Source organism: Ceratocystis lukuohia (assembly GCF_044167205.1).
Source record: "Ceratocystis lukuohia strain C4212 chromosome Unknown Supercontig3_pilon, whole genome shotgun sequence".
Taxonomy (NCBI): domain Eukaryota; kingdom Fungi; phylum Ascomycota; class Sordariomycetes; order Microascales; family Ceratocystidaceae; genus Ceratocystis; species Ceratocystis lukuohia.
Window position 1 is genome coordinate 954,872 of NW_027263522.1, and position 14,647 is coordinate 969,518.

At 50.7% G+C, this 14,647-nt stretch overlaps 5 protein-coding genes across 5 annotated transcripts; 2 read left to right on the forward strand and 3 right to left on the reverse strand.

Moving 5' to 3' along the window:
• Positions 1-87: 87 nt before the first annotated feature.
• Positions 88-1,562, reverse strand: HOO65_030254 (Nitrogen permease regulator 2-like protein; the record flags this gene model as incomplete). The annotated part of the gene is made up of 4 exons (XM_071002171.1): positions 88-260; positions 324-857; positions 960-1,439; positions 1,520-1,562. 4 exons carry the CDS (start codon positions 1,560-1,562, stop codon positions 88-90), a joined length of 1,230 nt encoding a protein of 409 aa, XP_070859933.1.
• A 551-nt stretch (positions 1,563-2,113) lies between these two features.
• Positions 2,114-3,437, reverse strand: HOO65_030255 (ubiquitin family protein; the record flags this gene model as incomplete). The annotated part of the gene is made up of 2 exons (XM_071002221.1): positions 2,114-2,935; positions 3,006-3,437. 2 exons carry the CDS (start codon positions 3,435-3,437, stop codon positions 2,114-2,116), a joined length of 1,254 nt encoding a protein of 417 aa, XP_070859934.1.
• A 1,358-nt stretch (positions 3,438-4,795) lies between these two features.
• On the forward strand, positions 4,796-7,021 carry HOO65_030256 (uncharacterized protein; the record flags this gene model as incomplete). The annotated part of the gene is made up of 2 exons (XM_071001960.1): positions 4,796-6,348; positions 6,547-7,021. 2 exons carry the CDS (start codon positions 4,796-4,798, stop codon positions 7,019-7,021), a joined length of 2,028 nt encoding a protein of 675 aa, XP_070859935.1.
• A 1,794-nt stretch (positions 7,022-8,815) lies between these two features.
• Positions 8,816-9,531, forward strand: HOO65_030257 (Adenine phosphoribosyltransferase; the record flags this gene model as incomplete). The annotated part of the gene is made up of 2 exons (XM_071002390.1): positions 8,816-9,284; positions 9,386-9,531. 2 exons carry the CDS (start codon positions 8,816-8,818, stop codon positions 9,529-9,531), a joined length of 615 nt encoding a protein of 204 aa, XP_070859936.1.
• A 104-nt stretch (positions 9,532-9,635) lies between these two features.
• On the reverse strand, positions 9,636-13,134 carry HOO65_030258 (Glycoside hydrolase family 47 protein; the record flags this gene model as incomplete). Its single annotated transcript, XM_071001813.1, has 3 exons — positions 9,636-9,739; positions 9,923-12,875; positions 12,964-13,134. 3 exons carry the CDS (start codon positions 13,132-13,134, stop codon positions 9,636-9,638), a joined length of 3,228 nt encoding a protein of 1,075 aa, XP_070859937.1.
• Positions 13,135-14,647: the final 1,513 nt, after the last annotated feature.

The window sequence follows — 14,647 nt, forward strand, 5'->3', positions numbered from 1 at the left end:
TTATTTATACTGACACTTGAAAATATCGGCCAAGTGTGTGCTGTTTCCCCCACATGTGCCGTCCCAGGGCTAGTGCATTCTTGATTTTCAGTAGTACAGGATACTAAGATCATTTGTAGGCGGCTTGCGATTTAGTGTCCTCAATTTCGCCATGATTTCCTTGCTCGACATGTTTTGCTCTGTGATGATCTGGTCAAAGTGGTGACAACCGTCCATGTACTTCTGCAGTGGCTCGGGGTTCTGGCTCTTCTGGACCTGGCCTGTGGCCAACTGAGCAAGATATTGCTTTGAAACCACGTGCCTATGTACTCGATATAACACACCTTTGATGGTTCCAAACTGAACGAGTCGCCGCACATCCAGGCCGTTGAGCACATCATAGCCAGCATGGGCCTGTACAAAGAGCCATTCGGTGACTGAGCGACCATATGTGAACGACGTCATCAGCTTGATCATTTGGAACTTAGATAGTCGTGTGTCGCTGTTGCCGTTACACACGTACGAAATACATTCATCGATGATGCCGTCGACGTTTGCCACAAAGTCACGCATGCCATCGGGCTGCGGGGCGTAGCACGACGAGAAGAAAAACATATCTAGCAGTAATATTGTATCGTAATACAACAGATGGCGCAGCGCAGCCTTGGCCAAGTCTAGTGCAACATCAGCCTCAAAGGCTATACGCCGTACGTCTGAAACGCCATCAATGTGGGCAATGACTTTTTGCATTGTTAGATCCCACGTTGGGTCGACGATTTCAGAAAGCTTCATCTTAGCTACCGGAACATGCCAGGCCTCAACGGCAGGCGGGTTTCGGTGAGAAGGGAATAGCTTCATATTGACCGTGTTGGCCTCGTCTAGAAGAAACACGAAGAAGAATAAGAGTTAGCAAGGACGTCGATATCCATAGAATATGGCATGGCACAGCGCCAGCAAGGTAGAAAGCGACTAATACGAACCAACCGGGATCATGCACTCTCCATAGTTATTTAGATCCGACTTGACAATCTCCAGCAATGCTTCAATTGGCCTGCGTGAGCCTGCAATGCTCTCCTCAGCCCCTGCATCATTAAGATTCTGCATCAGGGCCACCAATCCATCGGCATCCTCCTGTGCTGAGAGGTACTCATTCTGTTTCTCCATCTCGGCAAAAGTCACTGCCAGCCGCCTGACGACCCGCTCATAAGGGTCCAGACCTACGCTAGCATCAACCACTAGACCGAAGTTGAAGATGAATTCGTTGCGAACATACTTCTTGTGTGGAATGAGCACCGGGAAGCCAAGCACAACGTACTTGCCCTCCGGATCGCGTACCGTCATATACCGGTTGCAAAAGGCCTTCCGCGGGATTATGTACTCTTGCAGCACGTCAAAGTCTACCAGGCTGGTCTTGCTCGAGCCAACACACTCAGGTGGGCTCTGGGCCATGATAGTCGGGCCTTAGGGGTGGGTAAGCTAGTTAGCACGGTGCGTCTCTATCAGGCCTTGATATTTGATATTTGAACATAAGACAACTCACCCTTCTCTCGCAAGAAGCGCGCGTAGAAAATTCCTTGGATCATGGTGACTTGATAGAAGAAATGTGTGCTTAGTTAGGTTTTGTAAGTTGCTGGTCACACACTTGGAAAGCTGAGGCTTAATGATAAATGTGGGGCTATATTGATATTGGGGTTATTTGTCGGCTTGTAACCCTATTTTTGTGAATGAGCCGAGGTGCCAAACCCCCTTGCTCTCTGCCCGTTAATTTCTTTGTTCTTTCTTTGTTCTCTTTTTTTCTATAATGAGCTCGGTTTCATTAACATATTACATGAGTGCATCAGTGAAAGGGATCAGAGGCGGTTATCATATCATAATGCTATTATGAAACATGAAACAAATGAATGAACAAGACTATGAGGCTTGCGTGACGGCGGAAGGATAAGAACAAGACTAAAAACAAAAAAGCGGAAAAAAGAGTGAAGGGTGAGGAAGAAAATGAGAGACACTGGGACAAAGAAACAAGAGGATGAGGCGGAGGAAGCGAGGGAAGAAAGGCCGCAAATAAAAAGAAGAAAAAAAAAGACTCATGAGGTTTGGATGGGTAGTGTTTATGCTCTGCCAACATTTTTCTTCCTCAGAGTAGATGCTCGATAGCCCCCTGCACACTTCCACCGCTTCTACGTAGGGCTGCTATGTTTCGGTCAAAGTCAAAGAAGCCCATGTCATTTAGTTGTCGTAGCTGGTCAGCATACCGCTCTTCGGGAGGGCGGTTGTCCACGGGGGTAGGGGCACCGGTGCCGACGCCGCCGTTCATGCCTTGGAACAGGGACATGACTTCTTGAAGGGCGTCGGGATCGGAGAAGGGAGATATGCCGGGTAGGCTCAGAGGGTTTGGCGGCAAATCCCCGGGTGCGGCAGACCTGTTATTGGAAGTGTTGGCACCAGAGGTAGCCCCGGCGCCGGTGCCAGGAGGGTTAAATAGGGCAAGGAAGGGGTTCTCTGCTGGGTTAGCGCCGCCAAAGGCACCTGGCGGAGGAATACCAAAGGGGCTGTTCATCATCCAGGGCATGGCGGGGTTAGGCGTAGAGCCAGATGTAGCACCAGCACCAGAGCCATCAGTAGAAGCCGGGGGGTTGGAGCTGTCGGTGGTAGTAGTGCCGGGGGTAGAGTCTGTCACGCCAGGAGCAGGAAAGGAGCCAAAGCCTGAGCCACCAACGCCGCCCATGCTACGCGACATGCGGGCACTCATGCGCATCATATCAGGGTTGGTGAGCATATGGCGCATGAAGGGGGATTGGAACATTTCTCGGACGTTGGGAATGCTGGCAAGTTGGGGGTTCATGCGGATCATCTGGTCGATGAACTGGGGGTTATCTAAGGCGGCGTTGAGGGTTTGTTGGACGCTGGGGTCATCGAGCATACGGGCAAGCTCGTCCTCGTTGGGAGGAGCACCCATCTGCGGAGCAAATTAATAGGAGCGTTAGTACTAGCCGCTGAGGACCGAGCAGGGAAAGAGAGGGACATACACCGCCGTCTGCACCAAAGAGATCGCGGCTAGGAAGTTGCACATGGCCTGCATAGCGCGCGCCAGTCAGGCCTGCCAACGGGTCATTGTTTACACCAGTAGCAATGTTTGTGGGGACAGCTGCGGCAGCAGGGAGCGTAGATGATGCCGAAGAGGGAGTGGCGTTGCTGGCAGCACTCTTGACAAGGTGGATGGTGTTGTTGGGCTTAATCTTGTAGGTGACAAGAGTATCATCGTTTTTCATGACACGGCCCGCGTAGATTAGGCGCTGGCGCTCGATCGGGATGTTTTCATACGTCTCGCCCGATAGCTTGAGCTTGAGTTCTTTAACTGTGACGCTTTGGCTGATGGTGATAGTGTGGAGGCGATCACCTGAGGCCTTGACCTTAAAGGTAATGCTGTCGTCAGTGGCGGCGGGCGTTGAATCAGCCATGATGGAAGAAAGGGGGAGGGGGATAGGGGGAAAGAGTACAGATATAATGTAGACAGAATAGGATGTTAGAAGTTAGAAAAAATAAAAAAAAATGGTGCAAAGCGAGTTGCGCTACCACAGTATCAAGAGAGAAAGAAGGAAATAGTGCTGGGTTGGGAGTCAGGGCGGGCTAGATGAGGGGCGTGCGTTCTGATATTCGATTTAATTCGGGTTTAGCTTTTTTTTTGGCTGAGACAGGTTCAGGCCCCAGGCTCAAACGCAGTCAGACACAAGGCTCAACAAGAACAAAGGATATATAAGAAGAGAGCGGGGGTGGGGCTCTGTTTCTGGGCTGGCTGGTTGGCTAGGCTTATGTATGTCGGCCAGAACTTTGATGAAGCCCAGATAAGCAAGGGCTGGTAAGTTGACGAAAAATGCAGTGCGACAACGGGAGCGACACGTGAGGGAAAGGGAAGCCCGGTCAAAGGCAAAAGAGAGAGTAAGCAAGTTTGAGAGACAAGGCTAAGACAATGAGATGGAGGGAAGGAGAGCAAATGGACAAGGCTGAGAAAGAGAGAGTAAATAGGCAGGAGGGGAGGGAGGGTGTGCCTAAACACACCACTTGTCCTGGTGCTTGCTACTATGCTGAAAACTCTGCAAAAATGGCAGGAAATCGTGGGACTAAAAGCCCTTTAGAGTTGGACACGGCACTGTCGTGTGCTGTAGTCTCTCTAGTGCTTCTACCCTTTTTGCCTCACACCCCCCAAGCGTGGCATTCATGGGCTGGCATTTTTCGGTTCATTAATTAAGTAATTGACTGCCTTTTCGAGAACGTCTGTTGATTGTCCGATAATCGCACCTTGTCCCATATCTACAAGGGGCTTTCAGCCGCCCATCACCTAGAATCCCAGTATAGGGTCGGACGACAGACTCATGTGATCACTTACCACCCAAACTCTGCTGGCCGTTCCTAGAGATTTATCAGCTGGCCGTCTTATCATTAGCCGCTGACCATAGCTCGTGTCGTATCGGGCCTAATAACCGGGTTACATGCTGACGTCGATAATGAGGTTGAAATCTGCAGTACTATACTGTTCTATCGACGTAGAAGGCAGACAGGCTCAGATTCAAATAAACTTCAAGTCAAGCTAGGGGAGTGGAAACGCTGGGGCTTGCTTGCTTTCTCGTCTTTGGCTTTGTTCGCCCTTGCAGCCCTTGCAGCCCTTGCAGCCTTTCAGCCCTCCACTGCTATTCCTCCCTGTCTTTTTAGCTGCTTTGACGTGGTTATATTTGCCAACTTTGCTTTACTTCTCAAAGCCTCTTTCTTGCAGCCCCTCCTTCGACCCTTATCTCTTGGCCTCCTTCGCCATGTTCTCGCGATGCCAGAATTCTTCCTGTTCACCCAAGGCACAGACTCCGCCGCCCGCTACCAGCCCGACTCCACGCCGCTCCTTGGTCGATTCCGCGCCGTGCCCCCACCCCAAGTAGAACCACCTTTTCGGCGAGCCCAGCTTGGGCTCTTAGCCTCTGGTCGCCACCCAGGGAGCAGACACTCGAACCACTGCAGCAGCTCGAATACCAACCAAAGCAGCGCCAATAGCAACCACCACCATACCCACACCCGCAGTCATAGTTACTACTCGATTGGTAGGAGCGCTAGCCATGCACGCAGTATGCACGACAATCTTGAACGAGGCGGAAGCGTCCATGCCGGTTATGGCGCCATAATGATTCCCGATCTCGAGGCCAGCGATAATAGCACTAGCGACTCAAGCGATGATTCAGATGCAGACGAAGAAGACAATACCGGGTTGTCCGCTATGCGCTCCGGTCCAGCGCGGCGCATTGTTGCTTGGGCATCATCGCGCTTGTCCAGAGCTGTTCGGCGCACGCGACGCAAAGTCGTCAATTTGTATATTCAGCCACGCCAGGGCACCGTCAAAAGAGCTGTCAACATGTGGTATGGCCGATATTTTGTATTGGTGCTGCTGCCAGCTTTGCTTGCCATTGTATGGTGTGCTATCCCCATTCCACAATATGATCTCCCAGAAGCGGATGATAGCAAGCATACGGACAGTGCTGAAAAGGCCGACCCCGAAAATCTTCGCCTTCGTCCGGTTCATGGGGCGGCACGAGTACAGGCAAATTTCTGGTTCTTTTTGTGCGTCTTCTACGGCTTGTACAATCTAGTCGCACTTATGTGGATAACCAAGGCCTTTAACATTTACAACCTTAACTGGTGGCCCCAGAGACTTGGCTTCCCCCTGACGCTATGTCTCATTGCTGTCATTGGGACTGCAGCGCCCATTCTAATTTACTACCGGCCCGAGACTGAGTTTCTGACGCGACACAACACATGGTGGATTAGTTGGACCTTTGTGATCATGGCTATGCCGGTAATGATAGCCTTTATGATCCTAACCGTTAATGAGCGCCATCTCGGCCTGCGCAAGTCTCTTTCCGAGACGCAACGCATATTTACATCTTCTTGGTGGACAGGCGACCAGGACACTGGCGGCTCGTTCCGGGTGCTAGCCTCTAGCGGCAGCAGTGGTCGAGGGCATATTTTACATACGGACTTTTTTGATGACCCGAGCCTCAAGGTTGCCGGCAACAACAGAAAGCACGGCCGCAGACGAGGACTGGGCTCTGGAGACTCGGTAGCAATTCGGCGCAGTTGGCTGCCAGCGAGCTTTGTCCGATTCATCTGGTTCTGCATGGCACTTACTGTTGGCCTTTCAGCATATCTTATTGGAGAGGCCTATGCTGAAATTTACCTACGCACTCTGCCCCACGGTTCATGGGAGACAGTCATTTATGTCTACAGTTGGGTGATTACGGTCCACCTTCTTGATATGTTGACGGGGTGGATTCTCGGCGTGCGTGAGGGCGAGCGCGTTGGGAGCTATCCGCTAAGTTGGATCTTCAAGCTGTAAGTGGTAGTCTCAACCTCAAGATCCAGCAATGAAGCTTGTGAGGGTGGAGTGGACACATGGGGAGTGAGTATATTGCATGCTAATTGCTTCTTTGCCAGATACTACATGATCACGTACCAGACATATGTGCGCGCTCTATATGCGCGCTTGCGTTCTCCGACGCAGTTTCTTTGGTTGCAGCTACTATCTAGCAGTTCCGTCATAATACTAGTCCCGGTAACAATGGCCCAGTCATTTTACCAACTGCTGGTAGCACTCGGGCTCAGCACGCAAAGTTATGCCGGTTACCAGAAGTTGTGTTTGCGCAATGTTTTCATCCGGTTCATTGCTGAGAACGCATCAATGGTTACATTCATCGGCAGTGTTGCCGTGCTGCACTTTGGCAGCAACAAGGACCTGTACCCGTACTTTGCATTTGACCAAGCTGACGAGCCGTACACATTCCAGCTGACATACATCTCGTCGCTGGTCACATGGGCATGTGAGCTGGCAGCGGCAGGCATTGTGAGACTGCTAATCCGGTATTTCTATGGCATCGATGTTGACCTGGAGGGCAAGATGGACCTTGTGGTATGGCCAGAGCTGATACCTACGAGCGCGGCAGTGACGTTGCACGTGTTGCAGAACATGATGTTTTCGATTATTCGGCTGCAGTTTAAGCGCAGGTGAGGTATCAAGTATTGATTGGGAGTGAGTGTGAGTGTGACCGTGTGTATGTATGTGTGTATAAGCGAACCCGCCGAGGGCATTGTCGGCCGTATTCTTCGCTTTTCGATTTTGCGTGTCTCTTGTTATATACCCTTTGATTGTTTTCTTCTTCTCTGTTGCGCTCCGTCTTACTTCGATACCCTAACTCTTGCATCATAAGCCTCATTAATTCACATCTCAAACACACCGGTTGTATTTCGTCCCGCACAGGTGCATGTCTGAAAACAAGGCATTAGCTAGATGCACAGGCCAGGCTAAGGAAGAGATATCAAGGTAGAGATATTTGAGGCTGCTCTTCATACAGAATACGAGTCTCCTAGAAAGGGCAAGGCGAAGAAGGAAGGGTAGGGAAAAAAAAAAGGAGGCAATGAACCTATCGGCTACTCAGTGGCTCTCCTTTTTTTTTTCTCTTTCCCTTTTCCTTCTTTTTGCCTTTCTCGAAGGGGACTTTACCGTTCCTTCAGAGGATGGGCCACGGCTTATTAGTCGGCCTCATTATCACAACAAGTTAATGCACGACTGGGATATAAATTTTCGCTGGCTGCCTGTCAGAGCCTTATCTAGGACATCTCTAGAGCTGTAGGGAAACGTTTCCTGTTTGCATTCTCGGCTTTTCGTTTCTAGCCTTCCTCTAGCTGTACGTACTGCACTTACTGCGCTGGCGTGAGTCGTTAGTGTCGGAGTTCAGTAAGACGACGCTCAGACTTTGGACGGAGATGTTGAGGATGGATGCATGACATGGATGGGTGAAGTGGATAAAAGGGCTTACAGCGGGATTGCCTTGGCAAGATCATGTACAGTGTCGAGTCCACCACAGGTGCTGCCCAAGTCAGATCAATATTAATAGCATGCTGCTTGTACATGCAACGAATGCCCAGAGGTGCGCCAAAAAGCAGGGTCACCGCTACTCCGCCGGGGTTATATTGGAGATAGAGGAAACAAAATGCAGGGGAAGAAGAGGAGAAAGAGAGAAGGTCCTCCTTGTCGCCGATCCGCCGAGAAAGCCAATTGCCAAAGCTGGGAGCTCTTCATGTAACGATAGACACACCGCCTGAAGCTGATGGGATGGAGTCTGATGAAGAGGAAAATCCCTTCTCTAGTGCGTCGCCTAGTATGAAGTTTTTTCTTTTCGTCTTTTTTCTCTTCCTTTTGACACATTCAACCAGCCAGTCTCTCCACTTTTATCCCTACACTTGTGCCACTAGCCGACCATCATTTTAGCGTCATCAGGGCACACTTTTAAACATCGCTGGGAAGGCGCCCACCCGAATGGGGCAAGTGGGAAGGGAACGGAACCCCTCACTTAGTTAGAGTAGCACAGAACATTACAAGGGAGAAAAACAATTTCTTTTCTTTTTTTTTTTTCTTTTTTTTTTAATCAAATAATTTATTTTATCGTTGATTTCTGTCGCCAACTTCGTCTCGTCCTCTGGTCCTCCTCCTCCTCCTCCTCTTTGTTTTCTCCTTCTATTTCCATCTTGAGAACCCTGAATCCCGTTCAACGCCGCGTGCAACGACGCCTCTGCTATCTGACCATTTTTGTTGATACACATATATCTTATATATTGTGTGTCTGGTTGCCCCCCTCCCCCCCCTCTCCCCCCCCGTCGCCGCCTCGACTATTTCTCTCTGCTCCTATTTTTTCTACTTCCTTTTTATTTTCTCTTCCTTTTATTTTCCTCTCTTCCCCTCTTTCTTCTTCTTCTTCTTTCTCTCCTTCTCTCTTCCCTTTTCTTCCTCTTCTCTTCCTTCATCATGTCTTCTACCACTGACTCCGTTGCCCAAGATGCCTCGCGAGGACAGCCCATCGCCACCGCCCGTGCCGCCGAACTCTCCGGTTTTAAGCTAAAGCTTAAGGAAAACCTGCGACAATTTGCCGACTTCCCCATCCCCGGCATTGACTTCATCGACATCATGCCCCTGTTCCTCAACCCGGACGCCCATACCACTTTAAACTCCGCTCTCGACCTGCAGATCCAGGAATCCTTCAAGGGAAAGGCCGACGTTATCGTTGGCCTCGATGCTCGCGGCTTCCTGTTCGGCCCTCCTCTGGCTCTGCGTCACGACATCCCCTTTGCTCCCGTCCGCAAGAAGGGCAAGCTTCCTGGTCCTTGTGTCACTGCTGCCTACGAGAAGGAGTATGGCACTGATTTCTTCCAGATGCAGCAGGATGCTGTGAAGAAGGGCCAGCGTGTGCTGATTGTCGACGACATCATAGCCACTGGTAAGTTTTGTGGGCTTTAAAGTTTCTTTGATACGCCACTCCCCTCTTCTCCCCTCATAACGTGACGCGACGGCTGATCAATTCCTCCCTCTTCCTCACAGGTGGCTCCGCCGAGGCCGCTGCCAACCTCGTTCGCCAGCTTGGCGGTGAGGTCATTGGCTACCTTTTCATCCTTGAGATTACTGGTTTAGACGGCCGCAAGAAGCTCGGCGATGTGCCTGTTTCTATCCTTCTGGAACACGCTTAAAAAGCCGCCCCAAACAACATCCCGATTGCACATACACACATACATGCCTCCCTGTTTGATTAGAATTCCTGTCTGATGTTCTCGCTTTCCTGCGTTTTCCTTTTCTACTCGCATGTCTCTCCGCCGAGTATTCGCCATGCGGACATAGATTGCTTCGAAATTTGCTCGCTTTTTTTTTTGTTTGGGAGGGTTCGCAGGTCTTCATGTCCTTATGACGTCAGTGTAATATAGAGTCACTGGCCATGTACCACTTTTTTTCCTTTTTTTGTTGTGCATCAATCATATAATCTTTTTTTTTTACCTCTATCTTGGATGTATATCATGAATATCTTTTCTCTTCCGTGGCCATCGTACCGTACCGTCCGCCGCCCGTATGATATCATTGAACTACGTAAAGATTCTCGATGCGCATCCCCCCTCGATTCCACATAGTACTTCTTTGCAAGTGTCACCCGCCATACACTCTGGAACTTGTCGTACAACTCGCTGTCTGCGTCGGATCGCACAAGAATCATGGGAACCGGTGGCTTCCTCTCTGTCCCGTCAGGCAGCGTCTGTGCTTCGTTGATGTGCGGGCGGATTGCTACGTTTTCCATGTTCTCATCAACCACCACTACCAGCTTCAACGCCTCGTCTGTTTGCATGTACGGTGGGATATTGGCCAGCTTCTCGGCAAATGTGCACCCGCCTCGCCGGAAAACAATCACATGGTGCTCGGCTGGTACTGACTCTGGGAGAACACTAGAACAGCCCAGCCCAGCCATGTAGACTGACCCCATAACTGGCAAACTCTTGGCTGTTAGAAGCCCCTTAATACCTGAACCAGAACCCGAAGCGGTGGTTGCCTCTAGTGTCTCGGTCCACCGTGTAGGCATATCTGGGGTGGCGGAGTCGGAGGGAAATGTTTGCAGCACCGAAGTCAGTTGGCTCTTGAAGTTCTTGACGGCAGCACGGTACGCAGAGACTATTGCACGTGTCCCGCTCTCGCCTTCAGCATCACGCTCAAAATGAAGAGTGATGTCTATCTGCTTAGTATTTCGAATGACATTAAACAGCGGCACATTGTAATCGATAATCTGAGGCAGCAGGAGCTGAGCGGTCTCGTCTCGCCCCAAGGGCAGCCCATTGACAGCAAACACACGCCATACCGGGTCTGTTGTTTCAGTTTCAGGTTGCATGACAAGCTGGAGCTTCAGCTTATCCGTAGTATGCACTCTGATTCCAGAGCCAGGAATTCGCTCTACATTGACAGGCGGGAAAATATCGCCCAGTGCCGATCCGCCCTCTTTTGAGGCTGGGAACTCGAGTGTTGTCATGCGCATATCTGGGAGTCGCTGTGAAGTACCATTGGCCGGGAAGAATCCCCGAGGCAGAGTCCAGGGAAATATTTCCTTTGTGTTTGCTGGTGTCATGATGACCTGACCTGTTTCATCCTCTGTGTGGATCACTCTGTCAGGCTGGGCTGCTGTGTGTTGCAGGCCAGCCTGGGAGGCAGCGTGATAGATGTCTCCACGCTCGGCCGTGGCAGATCCAGCAAGCAATTTAGGCTGGGGGGGGACTGGGCATTCGCGTTTCCCGGGTGTCTTTTTCCGCGGTGCAACATGGGCTTGCTGCAAAGTCTCCTGGCTCTGTCGTTTAGTCGCTGTTGGGTTAGTCGGGCGTTTTCTTTTAGGGGGTAGTATCAGAGGGTGCCCCTCGGTATTGAAGACAAATGCTGAGTCGAGTTTGTTGAGTGGATGGTCCTCATCAAAGAGGAGATATAGATATTTTGTCGTCTCTCCCAGAAAGAAACTTTCCATGCGGTCCGACTTTTCGAGGGTGCGCACATCCTTGAGACCCGACCAGCCACATTTGGTCAAGCAGTTTTTGATAATGTCTTTGATCACCATCTCGCCGACATGCAAGTACCATGGATCTTGCGTAGCGCGGTATATGTGGTAGTTGGACTCGATTAGCTCGGGCCGGCCTGGCCACCATCCAATATCATATTCTACGTTCCCGTCCCGCAGAGACCACCGTTCAGGAAGGGCCGAAAAACGAGACCAGAGAGCCGTGTAGAGCAGATTGGACTCGACTGCTTCTTCAAGCTCGCCAGCCATAGCCAAGAGACCTGGGTAAAAGGCCCCAAGGCTGTCAATCCAGTACGCAGCCAATGCACCAGTCTCAATATTGACATTCATGTAGCTTGGATGGTGGTAATCGCGACCTGGGTGATGGTAGTTGTTGTACAGGTGCCGTTTGACTGCTGCGTGGGCTTGATGCCATACTTCAAGGAAGCCCTCGGGGCTGTTTTGCAATGAGGTTAATGGGCTGTAGATATATAGTTCACTTGGATCCAGCCATTCTCGAGAGACACTTCTTGACGGGGGTGGGCGAGGCGTGGCATGGAACTCAGACTCTGGAATATCCTGACCTGATAGAAGAACATGTGTCTTGAGAGCATATTCGAAAAAGCTGTCTATGCCAGCGCCTATGCCTGCTACTTGGCTCAGCCAGTTGCCTTGCTCTGAGTCAATCCCGTTGCCAATCAAGCCAAGCGAGCTTCTCTTCTCCCAGATCGACCAGAACGCGCGTTTAGCAGCTTGTTCAAAGCGGTTATCTCCAGTCAGACGGCTCAGGGTTGTGAATTCAAGCACCAGACTTGCAGCGCCAGCACTGCAAGTCTCAGTGATCTCAGGCTTGTCTTCTGCACCGCCAGTGCTGCCGGTATCACAGACGTTGCTAGTTTCTTTAGGCACGTCCATACCTCTCAGTTTGTGTAACGGCGAGTTAGGGTAGAATGGAATCCCCGTACGGAGGTTCACACGCGGGTAGGGGATTCCTGATGGTGTGTAGAAAGCAGGTAGAAGCCGCTCTGCTAAGTCATATGCTAGACGAAGCAACTGGCCATCATACACCATATTCTCCGCCCAGCGGACTGGCACTGTGGTGAATGGATCCTCCGTGTCCCACTCCCCACCTGGAAACGGCTCATAGCCCCGGATTGGGAGCTGTCCAATGGCAAACAAGTGCGCACTTAGCAACCCCCCAACCCCGCGAATCACAGTCTCAAATACCTGGACCTTGCTGTCAAGGTCAAACCCGCGAGCCCGCAGGCCCTCGCCAGATGGCCCGTCGCGGCCGTCGCCATAGTGTCTAACCAGCTCAGTAACCCCCTTGTGGAAATGCCTCAAGGCCACGGAGCCAGCAATTTGAGTGCCGTCTTCAGGCGCACTTGCAAGGATAGCCAGCGTAGAAAGGCTGTCAATGAGGGTTAAGGAATAGTTGCCAAGAACGTCATTAAGACCGAAGTTCCATGGTTCAGATCGATTTCTCGTGAGCGGTTCGCACGATATAGGCCGAAGCTAGAAAATTGCCATGCGGCGCACGTGTTAGAGAAACATACATGAAAATGGATAGCTACTCTTCCGTAGATAGTGGAGCTTCACAAACCTCATCTTCGGGGAACGCATGTTCCATGTAGTTCAGATATCCGTGGTAAAACATCTCTGCACTACCCTTGCGCAGATGGTCGATCCGCGACTGGCGCATACAAGTGGCGAGTGAAATCCATGGCTGGAAAAGAGCTACAGCCAAGAGCAGCGGTGGAAGAGGAGTCTTCATAGTATGGTATAAATGGCTGCTACTAGTTGTGTTGGACCATATGCAATGGAACAAAGGGTAGGGCGTGCAGGGCTTATGATAGTGGAACGCTGGGCAGCGCAAGTCGAGGATTGGTAGCTGAGTATGAAGGGAATAGCGTGACGCAGAGATTGTAATTGCAATTGAATCATCGGATCGGGTATATGCGGGCGTATGAACAAAGAGAAAGAAAGCAAGCAAAGCAAAAGAACTGCAAAGAACAAGATGCCTATGAGAAAGTATAATCCGTAACGTAGAAAGGCAGAACAAGAACAATACCACAAGCCTCCAATGCGCCTTAGAAAAAGAGAAAGAAGAAAAGAAAATGCAGATGCAGCGAGTGCAAGGCCTGGAAGAGAGGACAGGCGCGGTTACCTAGATATGAATTGTCCTCGTTCCTCTTCTCACTGAGCAGAGTGAAGATTAAAAATGTCCTCAGGCCTGGACTGGACTGTGTTGCAACTATGGCTTCTTTTTGGCAACTTGGACATGGGAAGCTTGGGATAGCCGCTATGACGCTGTGGCGTTAGGGGATGTGGCGTATGTGGCGTCCCACGGCGTGCAGGGATTCATGAGACAGTATTTCTGAGCAATACAATATGGCCGCGTGGCCCAATGGCAAGGCGTTTGACTACGAATCAAAAGATTGTGGGTTCGAATCCCATCGTGGTCATTTGTGTGTGCTGAGCTCAGCACACCATTCTTTTTGCACTTGCGTGATATATCGTGAACACACGAAAAATACGTTGCTTTTTTTTTCTTATCCCACCGTATTTTTCCAAAGCCCAGGCATTTGGCTCCATTTTTTTCCCCATGGCGTATGGGTGGTATATGGGTGGATGGATAGTTGGCTGACAAGGATTCACTTACACGACAACAGTCTTCTGGAAGCCTCTTAGGGGGGCCCCTTTGAGGTCTGGTGCGTGCCTCCTCTTGTTCTAGATGTTCTAGAGGGCGACAACACCAATAGGCGTTTCCGTCTTTCTTTCTCAGCTCGACTACTGATTTTGGCTATGACTATTAGGTATGTAGACTTGAGGCGGCACTTCCCCAGCTCTGTGGGCAACCTCGTCCTCGATTCGCCCTGTTTCCACGACGCCAGCTACTGATCACCGCAACACCACTCCAACCCAAGGAGCCCAACGTCGTTCTCTGAACCGCATCTCAAGATTCCGTACAGTCTGTACTCCCGTTGTCCCGTTGTCCTAGTTTTCTTGGGCCCTCTATCAACCGACGTGCTAGTGGCTTGAGCAGGGGCCAGCTGCCTTGCCTCCCCATCTCACCCACGCTTCACGCAAGGCAACGGCCGCCAAGAAAATGTGTCAAGGTTCCTCATCGTTTGATCCCAGCGGCTCCCATGGACACTAAACATACCCACGTTCAGACTCAGCTTACGGCTACCGCACATTGCTCTAATAAATATTCATATTTAAGTAGCATCATCATTATGCCTCATGGACAGATTTCTAGTTGAATAGGACTAACACGAAAACAA